At 37.0% G+C, this 22377-nt stretch overlaps 1 protein-coding gene across 1 annotated transcript in view; it reads right to left on the bottom strand.

The window, feature by feature from the left end:
* SMC6 (structural maintenance of chromosomes 6) overlaps positions 1 to 16572 on the bottom strand; it is a 76644-nt gene extending 60072 nt beyond the window's left edge. Inside the window, exons 1-4 of the mRNA XM_069493892.1 lie at positions 16407 to 16572; positions 9162 to 9304; positions 7720 to 7837; positions 5556 to 5661 (exon numbers count right to left, since the gene is read on the bottom strand). Coding sequence (XP_069349993.1) covers positions 5556 to 5661; positions 7720 to 7837; positions 9162 to 9299 — 362 coding nt within the window. The 5' untranslated portion in view covers positions 9300 to 9304; positions 16407 to 16572. The remainder of the gene's footprint in view (positions 1 to 5555; positions 5662 to 7719; positions 7838 to 9161; positions 9305 to 16406) is intronic.
* Between the last annotated feature and the right edge of the window lie 5805 nt (positions 16573 to 22377).

The raw sequence follows: 22377 nt of genomic DNA, 5'->3' as shown, positions 1-22377 counted from the left end.
AGGCCATGGAAAAATTGTCTTCCATGAAACTGGTTCCTGGTACCAAAAAGGACAGGGACCGCTGCCTTAGGGAACCCAGCTGCACTTCTTCCCTGCACTTTCCAAGATATATATTTGATCCCTGCATCTTTGGGATATCCTTTTCTAGAACTACCTTGAGAGGATTGATTGTGGTGGGTTTTTTTTGTTTTTTTTTTTAACAAAATTACCTAATTAAGACCGATATGCTCCTGAAAAATTGTACACAGGATTTTTAAAAAGCTTCCCAGGTTGATTCTAATGAACAGTCAATGTTGAGAACCACTACCTAAAGTATGACAGGGGAAGGACAGCTAGCCTTATAATATAAATGAAGCAAACAAATATTTTATTTCATTAACTAGTATGATTATCTAGTATTGAAGTACATCATGAAAATATTTAAAAAATTACTACATATATTTGCTCTCTGAATTATCAAATATCTCTCTTGATTCACAAACATCTACTTTATTATCTTTATTCTTAGCTATTCCTTGTATTTTAGAGTTTTTTTAGTACAGTGAAAATTTTGGAGGTACTAGGTATCCTACTACTATATTAATTTAGTAAATAGAAGAAAAGTACTTTAAAAATTAACATTTGTGAAAAAAGCCTCATAATCACTGCTCAAAAAACAAACAACAACAACAAAAATGTGTGCAAGGAGACAGAGACAAATGAGCTGGGCACTAGCCCTGCAGTCTCCTCAACTATGCTGATGGGATCTTTGCTGATGCTGAATTTCAGGTCAAGAGCCACAGAGCACAATGTCTATAATACAGCAGAGCCTTAAGGAAAAAGAAAGACTATCAGTGAAAGCTCTTTCAGAATGACAACACAAACAAGTGGTGCCACGGTAAGAATTTGGTTTCTTTCTCAACTCCAGAAGAACCTATCTACACAGAGATAAATGGCAGCAGCACACACTGATGGGACCAAGGAACAAGTCATAAAAAAAAAATGTATCTGCTCCTTCTCTGGGTAGCCAGTTCATCTGCAATAGGTTCTGTATCCTTCACTAAACCAGGAACAGAAAACAGGTGTGTGAGTTTTTGTCCTTTTATAATAATCCTTGTGCCACAGCTGATGTCAAAAACAGGAATACTGCAACAATCCCAAGGCCACCACACCAGGGTTAGTATCAGGAAGGCCAAGAGAGGGAACAGTGAACTGAACATGTTCAAAGAGAATCTAAGTAGCAAGAGGTCTGAGACCTTAGGTCACCAAGAGAGGTTTTCATGTGAAGAGATACATTAAGAGAATTCATTCACTGTCTCTGTGCCACTGCAAAGGACTGGTGGATAACCACAGGGCTAGGCCCCAGGCAAAGTATCTCGGGCACAGTCCTCTAGCTTCTCCTAACCACGCTAGGTAAGCATCTGTAAGGAGAGCTGAAACACACCAAGCCAGGAAGCCCACAGGCCACAGCCCAGGTGTAACAAATGGAGAGTGTGATGTTTAAGATGAGGGATAGGAAGGCGAGTCCTTAGGACTACCTTGAACTTCTGCCAGACTGCCAGTCATCCTAAAGTAGGATGGCTGCATAGATTTTACATGTGGAATAGAATAAGAATAGAACTGAAAACCTCAATGAGCTGATTCTGTGAAAAAGTGATGACAGAATCAGAGACTATAAAACAAGGCAAATTTTATAGATACCAAATGTGTTAAATGAGGGAGAGGATGATAAGCAGAATAGTAATGGATTTGGAAAATCTCTGCTTTTAGCTACTTTTTTAGAAAAGGTCAGTAAAAAGCAGAGTGAGCTCAGGTTAAAATGTTTAACCTGTTATTAACCATTTTAAAACATATTAATGTTACCTTCCACAGGCAGCCATGTCCTTAAAAGTCAGTGATCTGTGTTAGTCTTTTTTTTTTAAAAACAAAACAAAACAAATAAAACAGTATTCAAAGGACAGGTCTCCGAAAGAAGTTTCTACTTTGGTCTAAATACTTCTCAAATGAAAGAAAATAGAAAGTATTTAACTGAGACAGAAAACATTTAATGGTACATAAAGAATAATTTCTTTCTGAAGCTTATATTTGAAAGATACATGTCTTATTTGGCCAAGTAGACTAGATGATTAGACAACAAAGAAACGAATAGTTAAGTATAATGAATTGAAATACTGTTGAGACCATTATCTTAAAAGTGTTAAAACAACTAATTTTTTTACTTTAGACACAATTTTGTTTGGGGGTGGGAAGAAAATCTTGCTGGGCTGGGGCCCAAACAAGTGCAGACAGAAACTCTGCTGAAGAATTGTTATCAAATAGTTCTTTTCCAAGGCCATAGAGCATGGGAAATGATTTTCTGTGTATCTTTTCCCCTTCTCCTCAGGCAATTTGGAATCTTGGCTTAAGGTTAAGATTCCTAAAGCTTCTGCACAATACATAAGAAGGCTGCAGGCCTGATTCATATTTGTATTTTTTAGTAATAAAATAGGGAGAAGTTAAATGGATAAAACACTGAGCAGAGGGAAAGTCTATTATGTGAGAAAAAAGACATCAGTGGCAATTATGAAAGTTTCAAAAGTTCCAGGCACTGGGTGTGTAATAGAATGAGCAGTGGGAAAAGCCTCATGCTGGGAGATGTACGACAGAATTTGGGACATTCAGTTGGTATGAAAAACAAGGACCCTTTCAGAGGTATATGGGGAAGGATGAAAAATAAAGAGATAAGCCTAAAGAGAAAGCTGCTAGTGGGCAAAAGGCAATGAGTCCTAGATGATGCAAAGTGGACAACTAATATTAAATCAAATACTCAATACCTTTCACAATAGCTACAGAGAAGATAAAATACCTAGGAATATATTTAACCAAGGAGGAGAAAGATCTCTACAAAAAGAAGTACGAATCACTGAGGAAGGAAACTGCAGATGATGTAAACAAATGGGAAAACATATCATGGTCATGGATTGGCAGAATCAATTTTGTAAAAATGTCCATACTACTCAAAGTGATTTACAGATTCAATGCAATCCCCATCAAAGTACCAACATCATTTTCCGCAGATCTAGAAAAAATAATTCTACACTTCATTTGAAACCAGAAAAGAGCCCGAACAGCCAAAGCAAATTTAAGCAAAAGGAACAAATCTGGAGGCATCACTTTACCACACTTTACACTATGCTACAAGGCTATAGTAACCAAAACAGCATGGTACTAGCACAAAAATAGAGACACAGACCAATGGAACAGAACAGAGAACTCAGATATAAAAACATCCACACACTGCCATCTGATCTTTGACAAGGTAGACAGCAACATACACTGGAGAAGAGAATCTGTTACTCAATAAATGATGCTGGGAAAATTGGACAGCCACATGCAGAAGATTGAAACAGGATCCATATCTCTCACCACTCACAAAAATTTTTTTAAGATGCATAACAGACTTAAATCTAACACATGAAACCTTAAGAATTCTAGAAGAGGCCGGGCGCGGTGGCTCACGCCTGTAATCCTAGCACTCTGGGAGGCCGAGGTGGGCGGATCGTTTGAGCTCAGGAGTTCGAGACCAGCCTGAGCAAGAGCGAGACCCCATCTCTACTAAAAATAGAAAGAAATTATATGGACAGCTAAAAATATATATATAGAAAAAATTAGCCGGGCATGGTGGTGCATGCCTGTAGTCCCAGCTACTCGGGAGGCTGAGACAGGAGGATCGCTTGAGCTCAGGAGTTTGAGGTTGCTGTGAGCTAGGCTAACGCCACGGCACTCACTCTAGCCTGGGCAACAGAGTGAGACTCTGTCTCAAAAAAAAAAAAAAAAAAAAAAAAAAAAGAATTCTAGAAGAAAATGTTGGAAAAACTCTTCTAGGTATCAGCCTAGACAAAGAATTTATGAAGAAGACCCCAAGGGCAATCACAGCAACAACAAAAGTAAATAAGTGGGACTTGATTAAATTAAAAAAAAAGCTTCTGCACAGCCAAGGAAACAATCAACAGAGCAAACAGACAATCTACAGAATGGGAGAAAATATTTGCATGCTATACAGCCAATAAAGGGCTAATAACCAGAATCTACAAAGAACTTAAGCAAATCATCAAGAAAAAATCAAACAACCCCATTAAAAAGTGGGCAAAAAATACAAACAGAAGCTTTTCAAAAGAAGATAGACTAATGGCCAATAAACATATGCAAAAATGCTCAATGTCACTAATCATCAGAGAAATGCAAATCAAAACCACAACGAAATATTACCTAACCCCAGTAAGAATGGCATTTATCAAAAAGTCCCAAAACAATAGATGCTGGTGTAGATAAGAAAAGAAAGGAACACTCATATACTTTTGGTGAGACTGCAAACTAGTGCAACCTCTATGGAAAATAGTATGGAGATTCCACAAAGAACTAAAAGCAGACCTACCATTTGATCCAGCAATCGCACTACTGGGTACTTACCCAAAGGAAAAGTCATTTTATCAAAAAGACACTTGCACTAGAATGTTTACTGCAACACAATTCACAATTGCAACAATATGGAATCAACCCAAGTGCTCGTCAATTCATGAGTGAATTAATAAAATGTAGTATATGTATACCATGAAGTACTACCCAGTCATAAAAAAAATTAATACCTTTTGCAACAATCTAGATGGAACTGGAGACCATCCTCCTAAGTGAAGTATCACAAAGAATGGAAAAATACCACATGTACTCACTATTAAATTGGAACTAACTGATGAGCACTTAATGTGCACACATGGAAGTAAAAATCAACGGAAATTATGCAAGTGGGAGGGGGCAGAAAGGAATAGGTGAAATCATACCTAACAGGTTCAATGTATACTATCTGGGTGATGGGCACACTTAACTTTGACTCAAGCAGTACAAAAGCAATCCATGTAACCAAAACATTTGTACCTCTGTAAGATTCTGAAATTTTTAAAAAATGCTCTTGCCCTCAAGCCACTATATTTTGTGTACTGCCAATAAAGAAAATTTCTCCAAAAACAATATATAGCTATGTGAAGGCAACCTATGACAATTTGATGCAAAGAAATATAAATGTAAAGCCAAAGAGTCGTGATATGACCATTCATCAAGGGTTCAGAGGGACCACAAATAAACTTGTGATTGTGGTCCTCAAATCAAACTCAACCCACCTGGGTAAAGAGTCAGAAATTTTTGGAATTCTTAGCTGAAAACAGCTCTCCCCTGTCATATCAACGTGGACTTGCTGAGGCTGGGTTTGGGTTAAGAGTCAGGATTATGCAATGTTTCTAAATACTTCTTTAAACAGAGAACATAGAACTATCACTGCCATTTATTCCAGAAAGGTAACAGAAGCATAAGTGTAAGTGGCTAGGTACATGACAGTAAGTTACACAAGCTATCTGTTTTGAGAGGATAACAGTCAACAGTGGGCCATGCTGGTAACAAGGGGCAAGAGAAAGGAAAGATATGATACCTCTGCTTCTATTTTTGGAAGGTACTTTATTTCCAGTAATGTCTACATAAATTTGGAATCTAAAGTAGCTGCTTCTTACTAAAGAATTGAAAATAGATGGCAGAAAGCAAACACTTACCTCTGTCCATCTTTCACAAAACCTTTTAAAGAAGATCCTCTATTAGTAGTGATTGCTTTTCCACCAAGACCAACTATGAGAGCCGTCAGTACTGCACTCTTCCCACCTAAGGAAACAGATGTTGAAGAAATCACATTCATTAAAGAAAAGAAAAGGCTGACTCCTACAATTTGATCCAAAAAGGTTTCTGAATGCATTACTTTCATCCTAAAATAAAATATTATAATTCAATTATAATTTTCTTGCAGTGCCAAAGCAGAAACTTTAAAAAAAAGTTGTATATGTCATGAGATATTTAGCTGCCACTATTAGGAAAAAAATTAGTACATTTCAGGAGTCAAATTTTTGCCACTAACAAGGAAATGGAAAAAACTGTTGTGATACTTTCCCAACCTGAAACTTCCATTGCATCACCATGACCCATCAGCCTAATAAATGAACTTACTATTTACACTATATAAATACATACTGATTTTTATTACATTCTGATTTAATTACAGTTACTATTCACTTTTTTCATAAATTTTCAGATATCAAAAACTGTTTTTGACATCCCTCGAATATATGTTCCATGTGGACAGGAATGTTGTCTCTTTCATTCAATGCTATATCCCCAATATCAGAACATATTAGGTACTTATACATATTGGTTGAATGAATGAATGAACTTAAATAGGAAAAAATGAGCAAAGTTACATAGATATTTTTATGTAATATTATGGCACTTATTGTTTCTATTTGAATAGTATTAACTTTCTAGCCTTTAGCAAAGTGTACTTTTTATCCTAACAAGTATAAAATATGATAAGCTGAAAAATTTCAAAATCTCTAACAATTACGCAGAATATGTTAACCATTTTCTGAACTTCATGATCAACCAATCCAAGCAACTCTTATCAGCCCACTATCTCCCACAATATACCCCAAGTAAGCAAAATACACCATTGATTAACCCAATTTAGTTCCTAGAATGCTTTTTAAGTTCCTATTCCAACTTCCTTTTCTTCATTACCAAATGCCCTGCCTCCACTATTTGCATTATTTTCCATTTTATTAAGTTTTATTAATAAAATCAGTGTTTCAAAAAATTTTTAAAAAAGACCTAACTTCAGAACCCCCTAGTATTTCTTTGCTGCTTCTCCCATGTGACCCCTCTGAAGCACTGATCCCTTTATCTGTTCATCCTCTCCTAAAAACACTTTCTTCTTAACTGAATGATAGAGTAAGAAAAACAGAACAAAACAGACTGTGGTGCTACACACACCTAGCTTCCTATTCTAGCACTGTCACCAGTTGGTAGACTCTGGCAAGCCTCCTTTCCTTGGGTCCATCTCAGGCCAGCAGTCAGTCTCTCATGCCTGGCTGGCCTATCACAGAACTGCCTCACCTATTTTCCCATTTCTAACCCATCCTCCACAATGTGGCTGGTTTGTTTCATTCCCTTACTCAAAAACTAATTGGGTCCCCAATGACTTTTGAATAAAACTCCAAAATCTTTATCATGACATACAAGATCCTCAACAGTATCACCTACAGCATGACTCTCCAGAGTCAGCTTCTGCCCCTCCCCACTGTGCACCATACAATAAAACATGTAAGGTTATTCACCGTGCCCCATACACATCTTCTTCTACTCCTCCAAACCTTTGCAGATGAGCAATTTTTGCCTGGAACATCTCAGCTTCTTCTTCCCTAATGAGACCTACAGAATCTATAATTTTCGTTCAAGTAATGGCACAAATACCTCCTCCTCTTAAAGCTTTCATTGGCCATAACGGTGAGAATTACTTACTTTCATGTTTGCATTGCCAAGGTAATTCATTTGTGCTCTATTACGATTTTTAGTCAAGATAAAAAACAGGGCTGCCTCAATCACAGTGAGGATTCCTTGTCTCCCCTTCTATGCTATGGATTCCAAGGTAAATGAATGAAAAACATAAGCAGGAAATGTTTATCCCTACCACTTAAATAATAAACCTAGAGTTAACTCAATATTTTCTTTAAGTGTACACTGGCAGCAAATACTGAAAATATTCATAATCACAAGTCCTAGATCTATAAACCAAATACTTATCAACACTAGTAGTCACCTATTTCAAAAAGTTAATGTATTCTAATCTCAAAGTACTGTTCCCAGTCAAATGAGGAAGGCAAAAGCACTTACTTCCATTGTTGCCAACAACAAAGTTGACATTAGAACCAAATTTAAAGGGTCCAAGCATCGAATGACACATGAAGTTTTTTAGCTGAATACTCTCAATTATTCCAACTTCTGCTGCAGTCTATTAATAAGAAACAATGGAAGAAAACAGTCAATCTGTCTAATTCACTTATTATAATCATCCAAGCATTGCTGGCGGCAGAAAGACTAGCAATATTACCAATAAAAACAGTTACAGAACGTGAATAATGGCAACTTCAAAACGGGAACCTTCTATGAGTCAGCACTCATTCTAGAATCTTTAAAGATCTAATAAATGTATCACAAGGTTTCTTAATATTGACAATATTGGCATTTTGGGTCTGATAATTTTTTGTTGGTGGGGGAATCTGTCCTGTGCATTGCAGAATGTTTAGCAGCATCCCCAGCCTCTAGCTATTTGACTCCAATAGTACACACCTTTTCCAGTTGTGACAACCAAAAACAGATCCAGACATTGCTAAATGTCCCCAGGGGGCAGAAGCAGACTCCCCCTGGTTGAGAGGAGTTTACTATTATAGTAAAACTTCCTGAAAAATACAGAACTATGTTTAGACATCCCTGAAAGATGATTATTCAGCCATGGTTTGAACACTGAATTCCCTATCTGACATTCAGAATCTCAATTCAAAGAGCAGAGTACACATCTTAAAAAGTAAAGCCTGCTCTTCTTGTGACTTTCTGCGTCTGTCATTTATTATGACAGCTGTGTGACTTTTGGTAATGTATAAAGAATACACAGCTTCCAAATCTGAAAAACAGGAATAAATCCTATACTGTAAATATATGTCAACATTAAATTAGAGAGAGCTTATAAATGGTTTAACTGAGAATGTGGCACACAGTATTCACTTGCACGGTGTAGTTATCTAAGTACCAGAACAAATCAGCTTTATTTTATCAGAATAAATTTCAATTTTTTTGAAGACCACTTTCATGCTGCTAGCTATTTTAATGGTTTATTTAAAAACTCTCCGGCTCTATTCTTCCAGACATACATCTTATTAAAAAGCAGAAAACATTTACATCCTTATATGAGGAGAATACTGGAAATCATGGTTGAAGAATTTTTAAATACATTTTTATTTTGAGATAATTACAAATTCACAGGCAGTTGTTAAGAAATATCTTGCATACATGTACTACACGAACAATAGTATAAAATCACAACCAAGATACTGATATTGATATAGTCAAAATACAGAATATTTCCATTATCACAAGGATCTCTCACATTGCCTCTTTATAACCATATCCACATCCCACCTTAACCCTTCCCTAACCCATGACGGTAACTGTTGTCATTTCAAGAATGTTAAATAAATGGAAACAGACAAAATGTAACCTTTTGGGATTAGTTTCTTTCACTCAGCCTAATTAGTATAATTTTGTAATTTCGTACTCACCAAAGTGGAGGTACCATTAGTGAAAGAAACTGTACATTCGTCTTCATCACCATCTTTATCAAAATCCTCCAATTCTTCTTGTCTTGGTCTTTTGGCATTTTCAGGAGAGAAGAAATTTTCTTCCTTTCTTTTGGCCATGAGGTCTGAATAAACATTTATAGTAACAATGAAGTAAATCAAATATAGCATCTATTTGGTTGTTATTTACATTAAACTTAACAAAATAAGTCACATGAAGCTTATCAAATTTTAAGTATTATGTCCATCTATTTTTACTTTAAAAAATAAAGTAAATTAGTGTTCCATTCAGCATGGAGGAAGAGGACCATGAGTCAAAGAATGCTAGTTAAAGGCAAGGAAACAGATTTTCCCCAAAGCCTCCACAAAGAACACAGCTCTACTAACACTTTGATTTTGCACAGTGACACCTGTATTGGACTTCTACTCTACAGAAGTGTAAGATAATAAATTTGTGCTGCTTTCAAACAAATCATCCACATACTCTACACTAGTTGATTTTACTTCAGAGTAAAATTCGCCAAGATTTTATCAATCTGAGTCTACCTAAATGTTTTGACTCCTAAACTCACAAAAGGTAAAAGATTTTGTGAAACTGTGGCTTCTAGTTTCCTAAATCTATTAACAGATTACCTCCAAAGTTGATACTGAACCTCCAAAGTTGATAGCCCATGACTGAAATTAATCTTTATGACTACTTTGATTGTGCTTTCATTTTTTTCTTTAGAACACATTTAAGACCTAAAATGATAGCTACCCAATAATTGCTTGCTGAATAAATGGAGAGAAATATCCCTGACATACATAAGTTCTAGGCTCAATGCATTTAAGTCCCCCAAATATTAGAACACAGTAGCCCTGTCTGTACCACGTACCTGGCTCCTTTCTCCCTAACAGTAGATTGAATGAGATTTCCTCTCAAGAATTTGGACTCAAAGATTCTAGTCAATCCTCACTGACATGATAGCTCTAGCTCATGATACGTCACAGGCCAATAAGCCCAGTCTAAAGTGTGTGTAACTTGGGAGCATGGGGGCTACTGGAGTGGTATTAGAGAAAGAACATGAGGTAGACATGCAGAAACAGAATAGGGACTCTGGAGAAGGAACGCAAGAGAAAAGGAGAGCAGAAGAGACAGAGACATTCACAAATAGGGTTTAATTTTTTAATCTACCGGTTTCCAAACTTATATTGACAGAACCAATTTTGTGGAAATGTTAAATACCTACACATATTTTGGAGGAACCATTTTTGGGAACTGTCCTTGTCAAGTTTTGGTATTATGACAATGCATGCTTCAGTAAGTGAACTGAGTAGTTTGCACATCTTTTTAATGCTCTAAAATTGCTTTGATGGCATGACATTTAAATATTTTTAGAAAGTGAGAAAGAATTAAGGTCAAACTTATTAGATAGTATAAATTATCTTATATTTTGTAAAATCCTCATCTGTAGTCATGATTTTACACAGACTCTAATTAAGTTTGAGAGCTATTTTAAACATTGTCTCCAAACTAGTTCTTTCCTTTATCAAATCTAGTTTTTCTTTCATGAGAATATTTTTATATTTATTCACATATTTTTATAAAACTAAATATAAGGGGTATGCTGTGGCATAAAGTTCAGTCTCTAATTCCTTCTCCTGAAATACAAGTTAAAAAAGAAATGAGAGACTTTGCTTCCAGGAAGATGGAATAAATGTCCTTTTTCCTATTCTTTCTGCTAAGTGAAATAAAAACCTTGGACATTATATATAAAACAAACATAAGAAGACTCTGAAAGGTGAAGAGAAGAAGGCAGACCCAAGGAACAACACAGTAGTTAAGTTCTTTGAGTTTTCCTTTTTTCTCAAATACCCCAGACTTGGAGAAGCAAGCAAGTGGGAAACACCAACAAACAGGTGGGGGGAAATAAAGGCCTCAAGGAAAGCTTGCTCTCTCTAGCCAAAGGCCCAGGAAAAGGGCAGCCTAATAAGACAAAAAAGTTTTAGACAATAACTGCTCTACTCCCCCCAACCACTGAAAAAACTGGCTCCTCCCCAATCCATGCAAGCAAAGGCAAGTGGGTAGCCTGGACTTCCACCCTGGTAAGGCTGTCCGTAAGGTGGCATCTCAACACCCCAACTGGTGTAGTGTCAGAGAAGGCTAACTAGGCCAAGTAGGGGCCCATGATAATGGTGTCAGTGGAGATCACTTAAAGAGCCTAGACTTCCACCCATACCAAGCAGTAATAGGGTGCTACTTACTCCCTCTTCCTTGGCTGGTGTCAAAGGAGGCCTAGTGGAAAGTCAGGACTTTTACCATTGCCCAGAGGTGAGAAGACCACTCTCACTGCAATGGCATTGGAGACCATGTGGGGAAGAGAAACTATCACTCCAGCCCAGTAGTCACTGTGACTAAGGAAACAGCTCTGATTAAGTTCCAGAACTGAATCTTTGTGTCCATGGTCCAGTATGTACGAGGGCAGCTCTCAAAGGTTGTGATCTCTTAAAAAGTACTAATGACCTCAAAGAGTTTTTGCTTATATCTATCGATATTTACCATATTAGAAACTAAAGCTAAGAAACTTTTAAAACAAAGCACACAAGTACACATTCCATCAGTCAGAGCAATGCCCTCTCACAAGTCATATAACCTCTGGAAAACTCCGCTGCACACTCTTAAGAGAACAAGAGCAAAAAAGGTAAATAACATCTTATGATGATTATGATTATTATGAAAACAATTCTGGCCTTGTAGACCCCTTGCAAGAATCTCATGGATTCCCTGGACAACACTTTACAAACTGCTGCTACAGGGGATACTATAAGCAAGTCCATGATACTGTGCCATAAATTGTAAGGCATAGTCAACAAGCAATAAAGTTAGAGCAGTGGGGAAAGAATGGACCACAGATGGACTTGTAGACTCCTCATATTCAAAGCGTGGTCCAAGGATCAGCAAGCAGCATCTATGTCTTCCCAGAACTTATTAGATATTCAGAACTGCAGGCCCAACTCTAGGCCAACTGAATCAGAATCTTTAACAAGACTTCAAGTGATTCACAAGCACATTAAAGTTTGGGAAGAATTGCTGTAAACCACAAAAAACAACTGGGACTTTTTATCCTATCCTGAAGGCAACAAAGAGCCTATTGTGATAAATAAAATACCATTCAAAAGGTATATTAATTAACATCCAAAGGACATTTAACCTAAACAAATGCCTTTCAAGACAATATTACCATTACAGTCACAACTACAAAATATTCAGTATCATTTTTACAAATAATTTAATGCTTATTCTGAACCTCTTGAAGAAGTCAAAAACTTCAAATCAAACATATTTTCAAACTGTTTAATAACAAGAATCAACATATATTAGTTTCAGCTTATTGTTAAATTTCGTAAGATACTACCAGGCTATTATTTTTCCAGTGACACTTTCTTCTTTACTACTCATCCTCTATTCCCTTCTCAATTAATGAGAAATAATTTATTTATTATAGAAAAGCAAAGAGAAAGCATTACTTTTTGGTTTTCCCAACATTAAATGCCCTTTTAAACACTGTTTTTATTAATGCCTAATATATAATCTTACAGTTAACAGGCACTCAGCTGACTGATACGTACAAGGGAAAATGTGGTGTGCTTCTCACAATGAATGTGAGATTCTATACTACAGAAAAGATAGTACACTCGAACACTACCTGATGATAATGTTTTTTATTTGCTGAGCATGACATGGGATTTGCAGTTTGCTATTAGGTTGCCAAGGTAACTTGTATCTAACAGACACTGATGGATCCTACCTTTTAAAACAGGAATCAATTTGTAATTTAATGATGGATTTTCAAAAACAGATATAAATAACAGAGTTAGATAGAAATTTAAAGAGTAAAATTGTTTCCAATATGCTAAAGAGACCTATTTCTAGATGCAAAGGAATACACAAAAGCTTCTCTGGGAGTTTCAATAGATCCATAAAGCTCTTCATAGTTTTTAATATTTGCTTAATTAGTTATTTATAATTTAAAAACATTAGACTTAAAGAACAATATTATTTCCCCTTACAAGAAAAGGCAGGGACAATGAAGATCATCAATAAAATAATAAGCTCAAAAAGAAAAATCAACAACCATGAGTTCATTACAGCACATAGATGCACAGGAAATTTGATAGAAATCAAATGCATTTTAACAGAATCCTAAATTTTAAAAAGTATCTAATAATTCATACTTCCCATTAATATCATTGTAGGAAGTAAGAATAGTGACAAGCATAACAGAATTATCAATAGAAAATGGTGGTTTTGTTTTTTAAAAAAGGTAAATTACTGTTACTTCTGAATGTGCCCTGGACTGTGTCTATCTCATCCTCAATTCTGCTCTTCCCACCACAAGACATTTATTCTACATTAAACTCTCACTTTTAATGTACTGAATTAAGTATACTGCTTGGAATACATCACAAAATCATGAGACTCACCAGACAAGAAATAATATAAATATTTACGTAAAAAAATTTGTAAGTCCATCCATCAAAGAAAGATTTCAGGATCAGCAAAAGCACAGTATTTCAAATAACAAAATTTGAACAGTTAAATTTGTGTTTTGAAAACACCTCTGTGGCCTCAATGTAGAGGACAGATGAAACAGTAAGAACAGTGGCAGAAGAGATCAGTTTCTAAATGATGAGGGGCTAGACAAAAGCTGTGGTAGCATCAGGGATGAAAGGAAGAAATGAAACCAAGAGATTTAAAGACTGGGTAAAATGGCTGAGTAGAATTAACATTTGTTGAATAACTATTACTTAGCTTTTGAGATGAACACTTTATTTCCTTTGACCCTCAACATTCTTATGAACTAAATATTGCCCTTATTTTACAAAAGGGGAAACTGAAGCTCAAGTGAACGACTTGAAGTTAAATAGCTACAACTTAGCTCTAACTTATAAAGGATTATATGGCCATCACTTAGCAAAGCCCAGATTCAAATCCAGGTTTGTCAAAACCCAAAGTCAAACCCCTTTAATGTCCAAGTTCCTACTGGCATAAACAACTGAGTTTAATTGACAGTTTAATTATTCACAGGCAGGGGAAATTGGCTATTAATCTGTTCTTCATCTTCCCGTTTATTCTTCATTAAAACTACAAAAAGGATTTTATTATCATGTGTCCTTCTAACGTGGCCATTAAAGTCAATCAAGTCTTTGAGCTTGCTTTTTAAAATTTCATTTTGTGTTTCATCTTCACACTAATGCCAAATGCCATTATAAGTAGACAGAGCAAGTTCAGCAAAGACAGAGGAAAAAATAAGTTTTGTTTGAAAACACTAAGTTGGAAATGCTCCTAGGATACTGATATAGAGAGGCCAATAGGTAGTAAAATATATTCTGCGATAGAGGAGGATGTGGAAGTGGAACTAAGCTAGCTATACGTTGAATTTGGTGACCACGGAAAGTACGTTTGAGTGAGGAGAAATATAACTTATTCAACTGGTGAATCAAAAATGCTAACATTAATATAAGTGACTACCCCTGACCCTCAGTCAGCTGGACACAAGTTTGTATACATATAACTGTGGCATTTAATTATGTCTTAAATATAATGCATAGTATTATGGTAAAATTTTGAGTCATTTATTAATTCTGAAAGTAAGCCAAGGACATCTTTGATTAATTTTCCTAACTGTGGTCTAAAAATGATACTCAAGATTTAGGCAGGTTTTATTTGTAATTCTACAGACTAGGCACTCAGCCAAATACAGTGAGCAAAATAAACCTTTAGGGAATAAAACTTGATTGTCACTATAACAACTTTAACATACCATTTTTACTTTTTGCCAGGCTCAATACTAAATGTTTTATACTAATTGTAGATAGATAGATGTCTAACTATGTAACTTTCTCTTCCTCTCTCTGTCTCCAACCTGTTAGGTACAGTCATCCCTCAGTATCCATCGGAGATTAGGAGATTAGTTCCAGGATGATACACCCCCACCCTCTCGGATACCCAAATCCACAGATGTTCAAGTCCCTTATATAAAGTGGCATAGTATTTGCATATAACCTATGCTCATCATATACTTTAAGTCATTTCTATATTACTTATGATACCTAATACAAGGCAAATGCCATGTAAATCGTTGCTATACCATATTGTTTAGGGAATAATGACCCAAAAGTCTGTACAAGTTCAGTACAAATGCAACCATCCATTTTTCTTTCCTCTGGAATACTTTCGATCCCTTGGTTAAACAACATACTAACGGTCTCCAAACTTTTTTGTACTTGCATTCATTAAGGAAAAGAAATTTTGAATACACATTCCAATACAAAACTATTATTCTGCATACTTCACACAGTAATAGAAATGACATGAGGTAAATCTTAAGTATAAATTTCTAATATGCTCCCTCCCCACCCGTATACCCATGGAACTGACTGCAGGCCATTGCACATGCTGTTGAACATTTTAAGATTACACAGCAGCCATCCAAGTCAGGGAATCCGTAAAAGTCCAAAGTAGCTTGTCTTTAAAACACTGGCGTTTAGTCTATTCATGAAACATACATAGAGTAGTAAGAGCTCACATAACTTCTGTCTTCAGGCTTAAACATCACATTGTTGCTGTTTATGAGAATTATCCCAGTATTATCTCAAGCCCTCCTTCAGCCCGTTCCCTACTCTGGTGTCCTGTTTTCTGTTTCCAAATTAGGGAAAAGAAATGCCATCAAAAAACCTTCAAACATCACGATTTAATTTTTCTAGATAACACAGTTTGCGTTTTCATGAAACTGGGATTTAACGACAAATTCAACTTGGTGGTATTTGCATATACCCTTTAAACACTTAAGTTGCTGCCTGTGAGGTATCGTCAGATACGTGACAAGAGCCCACTTCCTGATCCCAACTTCACCCCAGACCCTGACCCCCTCAAGCTCCCTGCCAAAGCCCGAGGGCCGTCTGGTGACTGGCCAAGAGGGAAGGAGGGGCCCCGTACAGACCGCCAAGTTTCCCTCGGCTGAGACCTGAGCCGTCTGCGGAGAGCGCGCGAAGATCCCGCCGGCCGCCCGGCCAGCTCTAGGGACCTGCGTCTCCTGTCCAGGCTCACCGCGGGGCCCCTAGACACCGCCGCAGCTCCGATGACCCGGCCGCTCCCAGGTGCGCTGGGGGTCGCCAGCCAAGGAGGCGCGGGCGGGGGATGAACCCCGGGGCAAGGGAAAGCGACAGCGCGCGCCTTCACCCTACCGCCAACAAGTCGTAATCTCTCAAAGGAACCCGATCGGCGGGGCTGTCGTGGTGCGACCGGACGCTTAGGCCACCCTGAGGGCGTCTCGGCCTCGGCTGAGCGCCGCTGGCCCACCAGGAACCGCGCGCCCGCAACCGAAGGCAGGAGTCCGGCCGCCCCGGCGCCCACCGCGGGACAGTCCGCGCCTGCGCCCCGCCCTGCCTCCCCCGCGGGACTCCGCCCGCGCCTGCGCAGTTCAGGCACTTCGCGCCACTGGAGTCTGAGAACGGGCCGGAAGTGCCCCTGGGCGGGTGGGGGAACGAGTAGGTGCGCACGGGTCAGGGCGGTTGGACGCGGGTGAGGCGGCTAATTTGCCTAAGTGAAAGGGAAGACAACTGGGCGCCCCCAGCAACAGGTCCACGCATGCGTCCACCGAGCTAGCTGGAAGCCGGGAAGCGAAAACCGAGAGCGCGCCCCCCGGGGCAGGGGGAGAAGGGGACAGTCACTTCCCGGAAGGGGCGGAGCCTCATGGACTGGGGCGCCGAATTCGAAAGTCTTCTAGGAGCTTCTGAGGCCGGGCCGCTTCCCAACGCTAGTCTTGCTTGGGAAAGAAAAGAGGACTTTTTTCAGAAAATTCAGAAACTTGGAGGCAGCAGTAGTTAGGATTCAGGCCACACTGGTAAATGACGAAGGGGCTTCTTCCAAAGCCAAGGAGGAAGTGTTCGGGTAAGTCCCGGGGGACGGTGAAGAGACAGCACCTCCGGGGTCCTGCTGGTTCCTTTGACACACGGGGAGGGGCGACCTTTGTGTTCGCCGCCCCTCTAAAGACCCCGTCAGCGGCTCCCTTTGAATAAAATTGAAGTCCAAAACGAGCTACCGGGCGGCGATCTCGCCCCTGCTTCCCGAGCCTGGTCTCTCGCACCGGCCCTGCGGGCTGCCTCCGCCGGGGGAGCATGCGAGTTCTCCGGCCGCGACGCGCTGGGCCTAACGGCTGGGTCCACATTGTCCTTCCCCAGGGCGCACGATGGGGCTAACCCACGCCTCGTTAAGCCCATTCCGAGCGAGCAGTCCCTGATCCCCATCGGCAAACTTGGTGTTCTGTTTTCAGTGTTAACATTGTATTTTGGTACTCTGAATGTACTATGTTCACTTAAAAAAAAAACCTGTACTTTGTAAATAGTTCTATTATAGTACTTAAGGCATTGTAGTTTATTTACAGTCTTCCTTTCCCTTGTGCTAGCCTAGAATATAAACCTCAATAAATATCATAACTAATGAAGTTTAACTTTCTTGGCTTAGCTTTCAGTGCCCTTCTCAATCCGTCACTAACCTACCCCTTCAGTCTTTGCACAACCCTTCGCATGAATATGCTGATGTTGCCAAGTAACCTACTTTCTGTACTCCAAAATCTTCTCTTCTTGATGGGTAAAAAATGCCATTTACTTCCACCTCACTCCGCCCCAAATAAATTGATGTTAAGCCTCTGGCCTCCAGTAATGGAATTCCTTCCATTAAAGTCACCTTTTATTTCTAATACTAACCAAGTATTATATATCAGTATATTATATTCCTATTGTGGCTCTAGCCATGGATGAATGAAAAGTATGACAGTCAGAATAGATTGAAACATTTGCCCTATGTGGTCCTTGTTGGTCACCAATGGGAAACACAGTTGGGAGGTCCCTACTTAGATGTCACTTCCTTCAGGAAGCCTTCCTTGATGCCCAAGACTTAGGCAGGGCACCTCTTTCTTATATAATCCCATAGCTTGCTCTTCTTACCTCTGGACCTGTACCCATCACATGGTTATAATGGCCCCCCTTTAACTGGCAGTCTCACTTACCCTACTAAGGTTCTTAATGCACTGCTTGATCTTCCATCCTTGTAGGTCCAGCACCTTCAAACAAACATTCCTGGTAAATAGTAGGCATTTAATAAGTATTTATAGATAACAAGTTAAGCCTAGGTTATATTATGCCTCAAAGTTTAAGCTAAATTCATATGAAAATAAAACTGAAAAAATAATTTTAAATAACAGCATTAATTAGTGAAATTATGTTTTAAATCCTATGCAGTACAATCTTGCACTGAAATAAAGTTTACACCATTTATCAACTTTTGTATGAAAATATGCTCACCTTAATGGGAAAGTATTTCCTGCTTTATTGTCAATATAGATTTTCTAATGTTTTTGCTTAAAGCTGAAATAAATTGGAAACTGTTGCTTTAATAAAATGTGTATTTTTACATAAATCAAGCCACTGACCTCTTTATGTTCTTTAAATTTGATTCATTAGTGGAATTAACAACGTTCTGTGTTTTTCTCACCTCATTCAGTTTTATAATTAACCAATAAAAGCTTATTAGCTTTTAAGGAAGTTTTAGGAGCATAAATTGATTTATGGGCACCATATGGTTACATCAAAGGATTTGTTTTGTTTTAACTTGAAGTGGATTTTTAAGCCATTTCTTTAAGCTAGAAATTTACGTTCTTTCTACCAAGCAAAAATTTCTAAAATAGTGATTTCTTTTTTACTCTAAGCTGCCAAAATTGGTCATGAGATTCAAAGGATATTAGGATCTTGTAATTCATCTGGTTTATTTTAATACCTCTCATTTTGTAGAAAGGTTAAATGTCTCCCCAAGGTCATACAGCTGATCAGTTGTATATCCAAGACCAAAATCCTAGGCTTTCTATCCCAAGTCCAGTGCTCTTTTCATTAAATTAAATTAATTAAAACCACTCATAGGTTATAAAGTTGTTTGTTATGTGTTCTGACATTGATTCACATAAGTAAGCTAAATAAATTGAAGCCGTTAATGGGTTATACAGTTACTTGCTGTGTGTTATTCTGATTTTTTTGATTCACATAAGTATTCTTGTGTCACAAATACTTCTTAGAAATTGTAAGGATGTTAGGAGACTCTTCTTTTTATATGTAATATATATTGTTTAACCAGATCGACATGAATAAAATTACATTATAAAAGATTTGAGTAGGGACTCAACAAATCCCACATTGCAAATTTCAAATTTCACTCTATTACAAAATAGAAAGCAAAAAAGATTTACATAGTTTTTGGTGGATTTAATATGTGTAGTGTTTTTAAATTTTATTTAATGCTGAGCTATTTCCAAGTAACTATATCAGGTTATTTATTACCTCATTCAAGAATCGTCTGTTCTCTTTCAGTGTAGTCATACTTTAATATCTTTAAAGCTGTTGCATTCTGTCCTTTTGTGGAATTTTATATGTTTTTACAGTCTTAACTACTTAATTGCTACTTTATATCACTTCAGAGGAACTGCTGGTGCAAAGAAAATGTAACAAGGAATAGAAAACAATAGATGATGGAAATAGAAATTTTGGATTAACTGCATTCTTAAAGTATGGAACTCTTTTTAATAAAATTTACATTTCAGTTAAGTTTTCTTTCAGAACTATTGAAGTATTCTTTTAATGTCCTGCTTTTATGAGTGTTCTGCAGAACAAGCATGCATTTTTAACCTTAAACAACTTAGGGTGTAGATCTATTGAAGATAATGCTTAAATAGTATTTTAAAAGAATATATTACATTTTGGAACACATAAAATTTTACATTAACATTTTTTATATTTTGCAACTGTTTATAAGATATATGGGCCCTGTAGGTTAAAGTTTCAAAATTGTTTAAAAGGCTTTGAGATAGATTAAAGAATATGGTGACCAGAAGGACTGGTAATAAAAGACATTTTTCTAGAAAATGTCACATAACTAAGGGAAAGTGGAGAAGAGGACACTTTAGGACAGAGTGAAACTCAAGTTTTACTTTCTGGGAACCAACAAATGATTCTGTTACAGACTTTTTCTTTTTTTTTTTTTTTGCCTATGTCATTTATACCAGTTGTGTTTAAATAGCCATTATTATAGCTTTGTAGTCTTTACATTTTTTAAATATAGCCAAAATAGATGTCCTAGGTATATGTCTCAGGTAGACATTGTCCAGCTGCCATTATTAATTATTTTATAACATAATCATGATTAGTCATTCCTTAAACCAGGTTTATTTCTGACAAAAACTAATGTAAAAAATGAAGTTTTATATGTAATATATTAAAGATATTATTTATGGGCTTAGTTAAAAGCTCTCTTTATCTTGCTGAAGGGATCCAATAATACAATCAGTTTGAGACTTACTTTTTTTTCCAGGAATGGCTACCCCTAGTGAAAAATATATACCAATAGAGTCTTTACAGAATGACGCTAATATATTTGAAATATTTTGAGAACTACAGTTTGTAATGTCAAGCATCTACCTCATCAGTGTTTCTCTAATTTCTTTTTACCATAACCCTCAAAAGGAATACAAATTCTATCATTGTTCTATATAAAATGTATGTTTATGTGTGCCATCTTAACACTGCACTAGGTGGCAATCATCATTACTATTTATATATGTATAGTCAACTGATGTAATGAAACAATGGAGACATGGTAGAAATGACTGAACCTTTGAACTGGAAGGACCAGAGAAAAGATGTGCCTTGCCCAAGTTCACACAACTAGTTCCTAGCCATTAGGCAATCTGAAGGAAACCAGAAAATGTGAATCTCTCTTCCCTCAAAAGGTCATATTGAAGTAGTATTTAATATTTAAGTACTCAAAATTTTGGAGAATATTGCTTTTTAATTTGACCCATGAATTATACGCAAGTTTGTCACTTACTTAAGCAGCAAACCATTTAAAGATTTCTAGTTCATTTCCTTAACTCCTTATAGATAAGGTCACATTTTTTAAATTTTTTTTTAATTTGAAAAGTAATACATACATATGGTTATTAAAAAAATATAACAACCCAAAGGGATATATTTTAAAGAGTAATTCTTGCCATCCCTGAACTGCAATCATCACTAATATCTATTTTATACTTGTTTTCATTTTCAAACTTGGAGACTTTTATTAGTACGTATAGGTCTAGTTTTTATTTGCTATATCATCTAATCCATTGTTTGAACATACCATAATTTACTTAATTAGTCTTCTAATGGAGATTTGGTTCTTCTCAGTGTCTTACTATTACAAACAATGCTACAGTGAATATTGTATATAAATCTGTACACACCTAATAGCATATCTTAAAAATAAATTCCCAGAAGAGGTATTGCTAAATCAGAAGATAACCTGCGTTTCAAGTTTTGACCTCTAGAGTTGCAGTAACATTTAAATGAAATAAGATCAGTTATGATAACTCCAGAGAGAGGAATTGCATAATTTTCTTCGACAGCAGTCTACAGTATCCAACGTGAGCCACAAAAGGAAAGCAAAAGTATCAACAAGAACTTGCCCCTCAAACTTAATTTCTGAGTTTTACATGTTCTGATGATTAATACTTTAAAAGTGTCATTTCCCTTTATAATAATGCCTTAGAAAATATATGCACTTATACTCTCTTTGCAGAATTAACCACAGCTTTTCACATTAATTCTGAATCTATAACACAAGGCTACACTCAAGCAATGGGGCTTTATTATGTGAAATAGACAATATTAGCACTGGGCCACCATTAACTGCTTTCTTTCTCATAGTTTAAATCTGTATAGTTTTCTTTGTAAAGTTGCATCCGCGGGTATTTGTGCACTTCAAAAAAATGAATGTGTAGAATAATACTTAATGGTGGCACTAGCCACATTATAAAATTAAGATTCAGAAAAGCACTGAGAAAATGACAGCAACATTTCCAGCATTTATTTTCTTTGCACCCATATGCAATTTGAGAAAATTTACTTTTAGAATGGACTCTTTAAAGGAACAGACAATAATACAGTACTTTTTATTCAAAAGGTTTCTGCATAAAGGTGATAACGTTTTGACTTATATTTTTGTCTCCTTCCTTCTGTTTTTGGAATGAATTAAAGTCATTCAGAGGATAATCTGGCTGGGCGCCGTGGCTCACGCCCGTAATCCTAGCATTCTGGGAGGATAGCTGCAGCTCAGGGGTTCGACACCAGC

Source organism: Eulemur rufifrons, chromosome 19, assembly GCF_041146395.1.
Source record: "Eulemur rufifrons isolate Redbay chromosome 19, OSU_ERuf_1, whole genome shotgun sequence".
NCBI classification, from domain to species: domain Eukaryota; kingdom Metazoa; phylum Chordata; class Mammalia; order Primates; family Lemuridae; genus Eulemur; species Eulemur rufifrons.
This window is presented reverse-complemented; position numbering and strand designations above follow the sequence as displayed.